Here is a 12,680-nt window from a genome sequence, read left to right as displayed (position 1 = left end):
GTAAAGCCCCAGTCCCACCAGACCACGATCGCACCACGCTCACCGCGATCTAAAATAAATTTAGATCGTGGGGAGGTCGTGGTATGAGCGGCATGAAAATGTAAATTTTCGTTGCGTTCACGATGCTACTACGTCCTCTCTACGCTTCTTCAAAGATCCCGCTACGATTCTACCACGTTCTCACCGCGCTTATTCTGCGACCTCACTACGCTTATCAAGATCTTTCTACGCTCTTCACGTTCTCACTACGACCATACCACGAGTTATCCGATTGCAACACGATCTTACTGCGATTATAACACGTTCTTACCACGATTATACTACGTTCATAGCGCGATCTTACTACGTTTTCAGCAATAACGTCAACATCGTGTTCCATATCAATACAGTTCAATTCCTTCTATTTCTGATTAAATCGTAGATTTCTCGGAAACAATACAGTCATGTCACCAAAATCTACCAGGACACGTGGGCATGGTGGTAGGAGTTGATGTAGAGGCAGAGGTAGCAAAGCAGAGATGTCGGACCGACCAATCCAACCTAAATTACAACCTATTGCTGGTCCATAAAGCTCAATGACGATATTTTAGTGAACGATAGCAGAGATGACATAGATGTATCAATATATATAGGAAGATGTGGTATTAGTGCCAATGAGACAACTCTCCATTCAAGTAACAATTTATAAAAGTAAACCATTATAGGCCAATGTACGGCCTTCAACACGGAGCCTTGGCTCACATCAATCAACACGTTATAACGGAGACAAAACATTACTAGTGTTAAACCATTTAAACGGGAAAACCAACGGTCTAATCTATATAAAAACGAGAAGCATGGTTGAGCCGTTAGAGCAAATGGATAATTACATTCAAACAAACAAAATCTAGAGAGCTTTTTTATATATTTTATGTGAAAATGACAATTAGTATGATGGTCGTAGTGTGAACGTAGTCAGGTCGTAAGAAGAGCGTGATGAGGACGGCAAGGGCGTGCTAGAATCGTACTATGGTCGTGAACAGCGTGGTATAGTCGTAGTGGAAGCGTAGTTGGGTCGCAGTGAGTACGTGATGGTCGTAGTGAGGTCGTGATAACGTCGCTGTGCGATCGTAGCGCAGTCTCTCCGAATAGAATCACGCTTTCGCTACGCCCTCGCTACGATTGTACAGCAACCTTCGTGATCTTACTACGATCTTAGTGCACTCTCACTACGCTTCTACTACAACCTGATTTCGCCACGACCGCACCACGATTGTTTTGAACATGTTCAAAGTTGGCCACGCTCTTCACGATCTTGAAGACCTCACCACGACAGTGATACGACCTTACTGCGATCTACACGATCGCACTACGATCATCAAAATTTGCTTTTTTTCACAGATCGTAGTGCGATCGAAGCCTAGTGGGACTGGGGTATAAGTTAAAAAAATCTTTGCTAATACCCTAGTCCCACTAGGCCACGATCGCACTACGATCTGTGAAAAAAATGCAAATTTTGATGATCGCGGTACGATCGTGTAGGTCGCAGTAAGGTCGTACCACGGTCGTGGTGAGGTCTTCAAGATCGTGAAGAGCGTGGCCAACTTTGAACATGTTCAAAACAATCGTGGTGCGGTCGTGGCGAAATTAGGTCGTAGTAAAAGCGTAGTGAGAGCGCACTAAGATCGTAGTAAGATCGCAAAGGTCGCTGTACAATCGTAGCGAGAGCGTAGCGAAAGCGTGATTCTATTCGGAGAGATTGCGCTACGATCTCACAGCGACGTTATCACGACCTTACTACGACCATCACGTCCTCACCGCGACCCAACTACGCTTCCACTACGACTTTACCACGCTGTTCACGACCATAGAACGATTCTAGCACGCCCTTGCCGTCCTCATTACGCTCTTCTCACGACCTGACTACGTTCACACTACGACCATCATTATTATTGTCATTTTCACATAAAATACATGTATATAAAAAAACTCCCTAGATTTTGTTTGTCTAAATGTATTTATCCATTTGCTCTAACGGCTCAACCATGCTTCTCGTTTTTATGTAGATTAGACCGTTGGTTTTTCACGTTTAAATGGTTTAACATTAGTATTTTTTCGGCCATTTATAGCGTGCTGTTCGGTGTGAGCCAAGGCTTCGTATTGAAGGCCGTACCTTGTCCTATAATGGTTTACTTTTATAGATTTTTACGTTGATGGAGATTTGTCTCATTGGCACTCATACCACATCTTCCTATATATATTGACACATCTGTGTCATCTCTGCTATCGTTCACTAAAATATCGTCATTTGAGCTTTATGGATCAGCAATAGGTTGTAATTTAGGTTGATTGGTCGTTCCGACATCTCTTGATGACAAGATTATACTACTTATATGTATAGTATCAGTTTAATTGAAGTCTGGAGCTGGAATGTCAGTTAACTGCTAGTAGTCTGTTGTTATTTATGTATTATTGTCATTTTGTTTATTTTCTTTAGTCACATCTTCTGACATCAGACTCGGACTTCTCTTTAACTGAATTTTAATGTGCGTATTATTATGCGTTTACTTTTCTTCATTGGCTAGAGGTATAGGGGAGGGTTGTGATCTCACAAACATGCTTAACCCCACTATTTTTGCGCCTGTCCCAAGTCAGGAGCCTCTGGCCTTTGTAAGTCTTGTACTATTTTTAATTTTAGTTTCTTGTGTACTATTTGGAGTTTAGTATGGCGTTCATACTTTGCTCCCTCTGCCTCTACATCAACCCCTACCACCACGCCCACGTGTTTTAGTAGATTTTGGTGGCATGACTGTGTTGTTTCCGAGAAATCTTCGTTTTAATCAGAAATAGAAGGAATGGAACTATATTGATATGAAACACGATATTGACGGTATTGCTGAGAACGTAGTAAGATCGCGGTATGAACGTAGTATAATCGTGGTAAGAACGTGCTATAATCGCAGTAAGATCGTGTTGCAATCGGATAACTCGTGGTATGGTCGTGGTGAGAACGTGAAGAGCGTAGAAAGATCTTTATAAACGTAGTGAGGTCGCAGAATAAGCGCGGTGAGAACGTGGTTTAATCGTAGCGGGATCGTTGTAGAAGCGTAATCAGGACGTAGTAGCATTGTGAACGCAACGAAAATTAACATTTCCATGCCGCTCATACCGCGACCTCACCATGATCTAAATTTATTTTAGATCGCGGTGAGCGTGGTGCGATCGTGGTCTAGTGGGATTGGGGCTTACATAATATTAATACTTAGATGTCACATATAATGAAGTTCTAGAGGGCTTTCTTAATTCTGTATGTACAACTTGTTAGGCCATTACCTCTTTAATTAATGTTTGCCCATTATTCTTTTACCTTTATATTCTTAAAACAACCCATTTGTCACTATTCCTCATATTTTTACCATTATTCAAAATTGTGTAAAACTCATCCAAACCTTCATTTATATACTATAGTAGCATTGTTTATCTCCAAACAGTCGTTCTCATGGACGCAAAAGGAAACCCTATTCAAAAGAGAAAAACAACGGTCTAATAAAAAAAAATGAGCAATACTTATGAACCACATCAACAAACGACAACTACTGAACATCATATTCCTGACGTAGTATAGGTGCAAACAAATGCAGCGGATTTAACCGTAATAGGTACCAACCATCACCTTTATCTGAAACAATTGCGTACCATCACAACAGAGAATATTGAAAAATACATGTATTAGTATTTGAATAATATGTATATATATAGCATTGTACATGTAGCTACATATATTCCTATGATAACAATTGACTTGCCGTCGCAAACTAGCACCAAAAGGGAACATGACGGGAAGAATGAATATATTTTAGAATTCAACAATTATTTTACGTACCCGAACAATTTTGTCGTTGTAAGGTGAAGTATTGGGACAGCAAAAATGAGTGACCAAAACACAAGTTTCTTATTTAATTTAAATGTCGCACTGAACCTGCAAAATATTGTTTTCATCTTCATTAACTTTATCTGATCAGAGACGATTTGTAATCGAAAATGACAGTTTCGACTCAAAATGATGATCTCCAAAAGGGGCATAAACCCAAACCCTCCTAGCAAGTTACTTTGCCTCTAAAAAGTTACAAGTTACTTTGTCTGGAAAAAAATTACAAGTCACTTTGGCTCAATCTGAAAACAAGTTTGCCCCCCCCCCCCCCCCCCAAAAAAAAAAAATCCAAGGCCCACGCACCCGAAAATCAATTGCTTGCTGCCCTAACTATTCTAGATATATGTATACAATGATGACGGGTCATAGGAAGGTACATATTTAATCCTACATATAGATCTGGGTCTGAACAAATTATCAAACAAACTCCCTATATACAGTATGCATTGACAGAAAAACAGTATCTCAAGAACGACAAAGTATCTCCCTATATTCAGTATGCATTGACAGAAAAACAGTATCTCAAGAACGACAAAGTATCTCCCTATATACAGTATGCATTGACAGAAAAACAGTATCTCAAGAACGACAAAGTATCTCCCTATATACAGTATGCATTGACAGCAAAACAGTATCTCAAGAACGACAAAGTATCTCCCAATATACAGTATGCATTGACAGAAAAACAGTATCTCAAGAACGACAAAGTATCTTCCTATATACAGTATGCATTGACAGAAAAACAGTATCTCAAGAACGAAAAAGTATCTCCCTATATACAGTATGCATTGACAGAAAAACAGTTTCTCAAGAACGACAAAGTATCTCCCTATATACAGTATGCATTGACAGAAAAACAGTATCTAAAGAACGACAAAGTATCTCCATATATGCAGTATGCATTGACATGGAAACACTCTCTTATAAAAGACAATATGAGGTCCCTGCATACAATATGTATTGACATGGAAACACTCTCTTATAAAAGACAATTGGAAGTCCCTGCATACAATATGTATTGACATGGAAACACTCTTATAAAAGACAATGTGAAGTCCCTGCATACAATATGTATTGACATGAAAACACTCTCTTACAAAAGACAATATGAGGTCCCTGCATACAATATGCATTGCCATGGAAACACTCTTATAAAAGACAAAGTGAAGTCCCTGCATACAATATGTATTGACATGGAAATACTCTCTTATAAAAGACAATGTAAAGTCCCTGCATACAATATGTATTGACATGGAAACACTCTCTTATAAAAGACAATGTGAAGTCCCTGCATACAATATGTATTGACATGGAAACACTCTTATAAAAGACAATGTGAAGTCCCTGCATACAATATGTATTGACATGGAAACACTCTCTTATAAAAGACAATGTGAAGCCCTGCATACAATATGTATTGACATGAAAACACTCTCTTATAAGAGATAATGTAAAGTCCCTGCATACAATATGTATTGACATGGAAACACTCTCTTATAAAAGACAACGTGAGGTCCCTGCATACAATATGCATTGACATCGAAACACTCTCTTATAAAAGACAATGTGAAGTCCCTGCATACAATATGTATTAAAATGGAAACACTCTTTCATAAAAGACAATGTGAAGTCCCTGCATACAATATGTATTGACATGGAAACACTCTCTTATAAAAGACAATGTGAAGTCCCTGCATACAATATGTATTGACATGGAAACACTCTCTTATAAAAGACAATGTAAAGTCCCTGCATACAATATGTATTGACATGAAAACACTCTCTTATAAAGACAATGTGAAGTCCCTGCATACAATATGTATTGACATGGAAACACTCTTATAAAAGACAATGTGAAGTCCCTGCATACAATATGTATTGACATGGAAACACTCTCTTATAAAAGACAATGTGAAGCCCTGCATACAATATGTATTGACATGAAAACACTCTCTTATAAGAGATAATGTAAAGTCCCTGCATACAATATGTATTGACATGGAAATACTCTATTATAAAAGACAATGAGAAGTCCCTGTATTCAATCTGTATTGACATGGAAATACTCTCTTATAAAAGACAATGTGAAGTCCCTGCATACAATATGTATTGACATGGAAACACTCTTATAAAAGACAATGTGAAGTCCCTGCATACAATATGTATTGACATGGAAACACTCTCTTATAAAAGACAATGTGAAGTCCCTGCATACCATATGTATTGACATGAAAACACTCTTATAAAAGACAACGTGAAGTCCCTGCATACAATATGTATTGACATGGAAACACTCTCTTATAAAAGACAATGTGAAGTCCCTGCATACAATATGTATTGACATGGAAACACTCTCTTATAAAAGACAATGTGAAGTCCCTGCATACAATATGTATTGACATGGAAACACTCTCTTATAAAAGACAATGTGAAGTCCCTGCATACAATATGTATTGACATGGAAACACTCTCTTATAAAAGACTATGTGAAGTCCCTGCATACAATATGTATTGACATGAAAACACTCTCTTATAAAAGACAATGTGAGGTCCCTGCATACAATATGTATTGACATGGAAACACTCTCTTATAAAAGACAATGTGAAGTCCCTGCATACAATATGTATTGACATGGAAACACTCTCTTATAAAAGACAATGTGAAGTCCCTGCATACAATATGTATTGACATGGAAACACTCTCTTATAAAAGACAATGTGAGGTCCCTGCATACAATATGTATTGACATGGAAACACTCTCTTATAAAAGACAATGTGAAGTCCCTGCATACAATATGTATTGACATGGAAACTCTCTCTTATAAAAGACAAAGTATTTCCCTATAAATAGTATGCATTAACAGAGAAACAGCTCTCTTACTGCTATTCAACTTCGTACTTTATTTGGCTCTTTTAACTTTTTGGATTCGAGCGTCACTGATGAGTTTTTTGTAGACGAAACGCGCGTCTGGCGTATATACAAAATTTAGTCCTGGTATCTATGATGAGTTTATTTATAAAAGACAATGTGAGCTCTCTGCATACAATATGTATTGACAGGCAAACAGTATATGCTACTTTTCAAAATTTAAGTAAATTGAAGGTGAAAACGGATATTTGTTTTATTCTAAATTTTCGATTTTTTAAGTTTAGCATTAATTTAAAAATTAATAATTGTGTGAAGAAGATACATTTAAAAAACTTCTCCCTCTGATGGTACTTTCTAATTAAAACGTCAAACGATGGGCCCGCCGGAATGTTAATTCTGAGGAATGGTAAGTTGACCATTGTAAAGTTGTTATCGTCACGTTTGTCAGAAATCCGTGTGCTAGTTTGACATAGTCCATCTATGTCTGTATTAAGATAAAGATCCAAATATGAAGCAAGCCTTCTAGTTTTGTTGATTATTTGAATGTTTACTTTAAGCTACCTATAAAACCATTTTTTATCCACCAATTTCTTTGGAACGCCTGTACCAAGTTATGATTATGACAATTGTTTCGTTCTACTAGTTGATATAATAGAGTGTTCGATTCGATCAGGTTTAATGGATTTTCCTTTATTTTTTTTCGGAGTTCGGTATTTTTGTTAATTGTTTTAAAAAAGATTTCGAATTTTATTTTTACTATTTTTAATACCAGATTTTATAAGCGTTTGGTATTGCTTAAAGTTATCACTTCTGTTATCGTACTATGAACAACAAATTTATTTATTTTGTAAATATATTTCCGTTCTCCATTTACACGTTTACCTCACAATAACATTATTTTCATTTACCTGTGTACATTATTCTATTTGGCGGCATTTTGTTCAAGGTTATGGCTGTTTATTCTGAAATTGGTAACCATCTAACCCCTTTAAATGATTGGTTTTGTATTTACATTGTGTCAGAGATCAAATTGTGACTTTCTCTGTTGTGATGGTACGCAATTGTTTCAGATAAAGGTGATGGTTGGTACCTATTACGGTTAAATCCGCTGCATTTGTTTGCACCTGTACTACGTCAGGAATATGATGTTCAGAAGTTGTCGTTTGTTGATGTGGTTCATAAGTATTGCTAGTTTTTTTATGGATTAGACCGTTGGTTTTCTCGTTTGAATGGGTTTTCCTTTTGTGTCCATGAGAACGACTATTTGGAGATAAACAATGCTACTATATCATATAAATGAAGGTTTGGATGAGTTTTAAACAATTTTGAATAATTGTAAAAATATGAGGAATAGAGACAAATGGGTTGGTTTTTTTACATAAATAAAGCCGTTAGTTTTCTCGTTTGAATTGTTTTACATTGTCTTATCGGGGCCTATTATAGCTGACTATGCGGTATGGGCTTTGCTCATTGTTGAAGGCCGTACGGTGACCTATAGTTGTTAATGTCTGTGTCATTTTGGTCTTTTGTGGATAGTTGTCTCATTGGCAATCACACCACATCTTCTTTTTTATATGTTTTAAGAATATAAAGGTAAAAGAATAATGGACATACATTAATTAAAGAGGTAATGGCCTAACAAGTTGTAAATACAGAATTAAGAAAGCCCTCTAGAACCTCATTATATGTGACATCTAAGTATTATTATTATACTTCAAGAGTTTTTTTCCTATATAAAATACATGAAATAGTTGTGCTATTTCCTTCTAAAGACAATTTGCCAGTTAATAGTTTCAAAGACTATTTACCCGGTGAATAGTTTCGTAAGTAGATTTCCCGAACTTTTTTAACTTTCTTTTCATTGGTCAAAAATGACGTCATTTATCATTCGTGATTCTCTGAGTTTTTCCCATAGTCATGTAAAACACTGAAATATCGAAAACAGGAAGACGACATCAGACGATCAAAACATGGCAGAAACAAGCAGATTTGCATCTTTAGAACCTGATGATCTTAGTAAAATATTGAATGACAGAGATTCGAAAAATACTAAAAACGTAATAGGAGTATCAAAAAGGATAATAGGAGATTATTTGCTAGAAAAAGACGGTTTATATAAAACTATACAAGACTTAGACCAGGCCAACACAGAAGACGTCGTCAAAACACTCCGACAATTTTATGTTGAGGTCAGAAAAACAGATGGTACATTATATGCTAAAAAATCTTTGATTACATTAAGATTTGGCTTACAAAAACATTTCGCTGAAACAAGAAAACAAGACATAATCAACAATGAAGAGTATAAAGCTGCAAATGATATGTTCAAAGCTATGATGGTGGCGATGAAAAAAGAAGGGAAGGCCAATGTCAATCACAAAGAGCCTATTTGTCCTGAAGACTTACAGAAATTATATAAACATGAACAATTTTCCCTTAAGACTCCCGAGGCATTACAGAAGAGAGTGTTTTTTGAGTATTTGTATTACTTCTGTAATAGAGGCAGAGAGAATATAAGAGATGTACAAAGGGACGATTTCGAGTTAAAAAGAGATGCAAAAGGGCTGCGGTATGTCAGAGTTAAAGTTGTACGGCAAACCAAAAATCATAGAGGGGATGACTTTACAGATGTTGATGATAAAGACGGCAGGATGTATGAAATTCCAGGTAAATTATTTGTTGTTATAAATGTAATAGATAAATAGGTTAAATACATGATGCTGAAACCATGTTTAAGAAGTTTACGTTGAATACATTCTATAATGAGTCTTGCACATATGAAGTTCACATACGCGTCGCCAGTAAAACTGCATTTGCGACCGTTAAATTGGCAATTGACAGTGACACAACTACAGTACTGTTATTCCTTAATTTTACCATTGTTCACTTGACTCACTGATGAGACACATTATTTACAAGCACATGTACATGTATCTTTTTCAATGAGTTACACCAGTTGACCAGAGGTCAATCAACTTAACTAACATCCTCAAACATTGGTTTTTACTGTGATTAATAATGTAACATCAGCATTGTGAGATAGGAAATTATGGGAAATTGTAAGTTGTTTATTTCTTAAAACTGTAATTAAAAAAAATCAAAACTCTCTCAAAAATTGCAGGAACAATGTATAAAAAATCTTATAAACACACCAAAAAAAGAATTTTTCTGGTAAACTTCAATTATGTATTAAAAGTGTCTATCCTTTTTTTTCAGGAAGTGCTAATTGCCCTGTTATATCTTTCACCAAATATTTTAGTAAGCTGCATCCAGACAGGACAGAGTTTTGGCAGCGTCCAAAGCGTGCATCCAAAACTACAGAATCCGCCGATATATGGTATGACAATAGTCCAGTAGGAAAAAATACTCTTGGAAATCTAATGGCTAAAATAAGTGAAGAGTGTGATTTGTCTCGTAGGTACACAAATCATTGCATACGCAGTACATGCATAACTGTCTTGGACGAAGGGGGTATTGAAACTCGACACATTATGGGACTTAGCGGCCACAAATCGGAATCAGCAGTAAAGTCCTACTGCAAGCGTCTGAGCAGTACTAAAAAACATGAAATGTCAAACATTCTAAGTGAAACTATTCAAAGTGCAACAAGTTTAAATGGTGAATTATCAGAAAAGAGCGTTAAAACTCAGGATACAACAACAGCAATATGTGATAATAGCGTTGACTTACTTTCTAATGATATTGAATTTGATCAAATACTACAGGACATTTCAAGCTATGAGTCAAATCAGACAAACATTCAAAATATTATTCCTCCTTCATGTAGTTCAACAGTAGGTGTCAATAATAACTTCCGTTTCCCATTGTCTGGGTTTTCAATTCAAAACATTAACAATTCCAATATACATTTTCATTTTGAGAAGTGAGTAAATTCAGTTAGTCAGTAACTTTAGTGAGTCAATTAATGTTATTATTCGATATGTTTCTTGTTATATTTTGTTGAAAATACAGTCATTATTAAATCATACAATGCTGTTTACTATTTTATTTAAGATACCATATGAATCAGGAGACTAAATTGGTAAATATTGTCATGAATGGTCCTGGAATACTACTGTGGTTGTACTTGTACAATGTGCAAATAGTATGGTATAGATCTTCTAATTTACATTTGACAGAAGGTGTTTGAAGATTTCTTTGAAAGTTGTGTTGTTCAGTATAATAAAACACCTAATGACTGGGTGTGCGGGTAATAGCAAGTTTGTTGTCCCTTCGCATACCAACTATTGCCCTCGGCTTCGCCTCGAGCAATAGTTGGTATCTCAGGGACAACAAACTTGCTATTACCCTCACACCCAGTCAATAGGTGTATAATATTATTTAGCAAAGATTTTTTTAACTAACCTTCCTTTGTTCTTTTTCATCTGCATTTCAAACTGAAATAATAAATGGCAAAAGCCGTATCGCATGCTGTATCACCACGAGAAACAAATATCAATCGGTATCGCATGCTGTATCACCACCCATGAGACACCAATATCAGCCCTGAGGACCAAAGGTCCCGAGGGTTGGTATTGGTCTAGTGGTGATACAGCATGCGAATCTGAGGTGGAAGCCTGTCAGATTTTAGATATAAAAAATCTTGTCTTATCACATATACAATTATAAATATACTAAACATATGTTCTGGACTAATGTTACCACTCCTGTGTATTGATCTGTAATAATTTAACATTCGATTACTGTTTTAAGTTATGTATTAATCTGTTTATCATATATTTTTAACAAAATCACATAATATGTTAGTGGACATTCATTTGATTCTAAGGTTGTGTCTGGGAGTTTTTAGAAATAAATATTCCAGTTCCCATTTTATAATAGTCTTATCACACAAGCAAAATAAATAATCTGGCCCAATATACATTTTTGTAATCATTTTATACAACGGTACATGTATCAATTATAAACAGAATATCCGGAAAAAAGTATTATCAGTTGTTGTTTTGAGGGATATATAATATGCAGTGAACGTTCCTCTCTCTTTTTTCGCACATGGGTAATAGTTGCGCCGAAAGGTGCCAAGAGGAAACCACTATAAATAATGCTCCTCTGCGTAGGTGACTCTTATCAAGAATGATATCTTTCGGACCAAAGAGAGGGACGGAGATGGAAATGGAATTATTTTAACAAGAATATTTTGCCCCATATTTAACAGCAGTTACATTGACAATCAATGTCAGTTTCTATATCCTATAGAATGATTTACTTGGTTTAAGTTTGTTATAAGTACTTTACTGTCTTATGTTTTCTTAATCGATTAATAGCAATCGAACAGCGGTATACAACTGTTCCTTTCGTTTAATCAACAAAAAAAGGTACTGTAAGCACAGAATTTTATATAACCATTATTTGACATTTCGTATAAAACAGGCATTTGGGTTCACGATTACATTTCTTTTTTTTTAAGAAAGCAACTTAATTGTTTTTCTTTTTATTAAGTAGTGCAGTGAATTTATGAGACGTTCTTTATTTAATTGCTGTCAAATCAGCCTTTATCCTACACAGTAAAAGAATATAAACAATTTGACATAAATACATAAAATAAAACAAACACGAAAAGATGGCGCCCATGAAGGTTTGATGTGAATTTGTTGCACAGAGTTTTGTGTTTTTATGCATTAAGAGATATTCTTTACATCTTTTCAGTTACATCGATGTTACTACTAATTGATTGGAATTAATGTATTAAAAAAAACAGAACAATAATTATAAAGATTGCAGTTAAAATTACGAGTTATAAAATTGACGACCGAGTGAGTAGTAATTAGCCAATGTTTACCTTACATATAGATGTACACATAAGTAAACTTTCAACCGTTTAAATCGCGTAATGAAATATGTCTCAATTCAACAAAACAAATAACCAGTTTCATTTCTAC

At 35.6% G+C, this 12,680-nt stretch overlaps 1 protein-coding gene across 1 annotated transcript; it reads left to right on the top strand.

Moving 5' to 3' along the window:
- The first annotated feature begins 8,556 nt into the window (after positions 1 to 8,556).
- LOC139520000 (zinc finger MYM-type protein 2-like) lies at positions 8,557 to 10,697 on the top strand. The gene is made up of 2 exons (XM_071312342.1): positions 8,557 to 9,447; positions 9,997 to 10,697. Exons 1-2 carry the CDS (start codon positions 8,751 to 8,753, stop codon positions 10,665 to 10,667), a joined length of 1,368 nt encoding a protein of 455 aa, XP_071168443.1. The 5' UTR covers positions 8,557 to 8,750; the 3' UTR covers positions 10,668 to 10,697.
- The last annotated feature ends 1,983 nt before the right edge of the window (positions 10,698 to 12,680 follow it).

Source organism: Mytilus edulis, chromosome 1 (genome assembly GCF_963676685.1).
Source record: "Mytilus edulis chromosome 1, xbMytEdul2.2, whole genome shotgun sequence".
NCBI classification, from domain to species: Eukaryota; Metazoa; Mollusca; class Bivalvia; order Mytilida; family Mytilidae; genus Mytilus; species Mytilus edulis.
This window is presented reverse-complemented; position numbering and strand designations above follow the sequence as displayed.

Excerpts from the sequence above, each read along its gene's own strand:
- LOC139520000 (XM_071312342.1), top strand. The coding sequence starts at position 8,751 with ATGGCAGAAACAAGCAGATTTGCATCTTTAGAACCTGATGATCTTAGT. Across the intron at positions 9,448-9,996 it reads CAGGATGTATGAAATTCCAG|GAAGTGCTAATTGCCCTGTT; the intron begins GTAAATTATTTG and ends CTTTTTTTTCAG.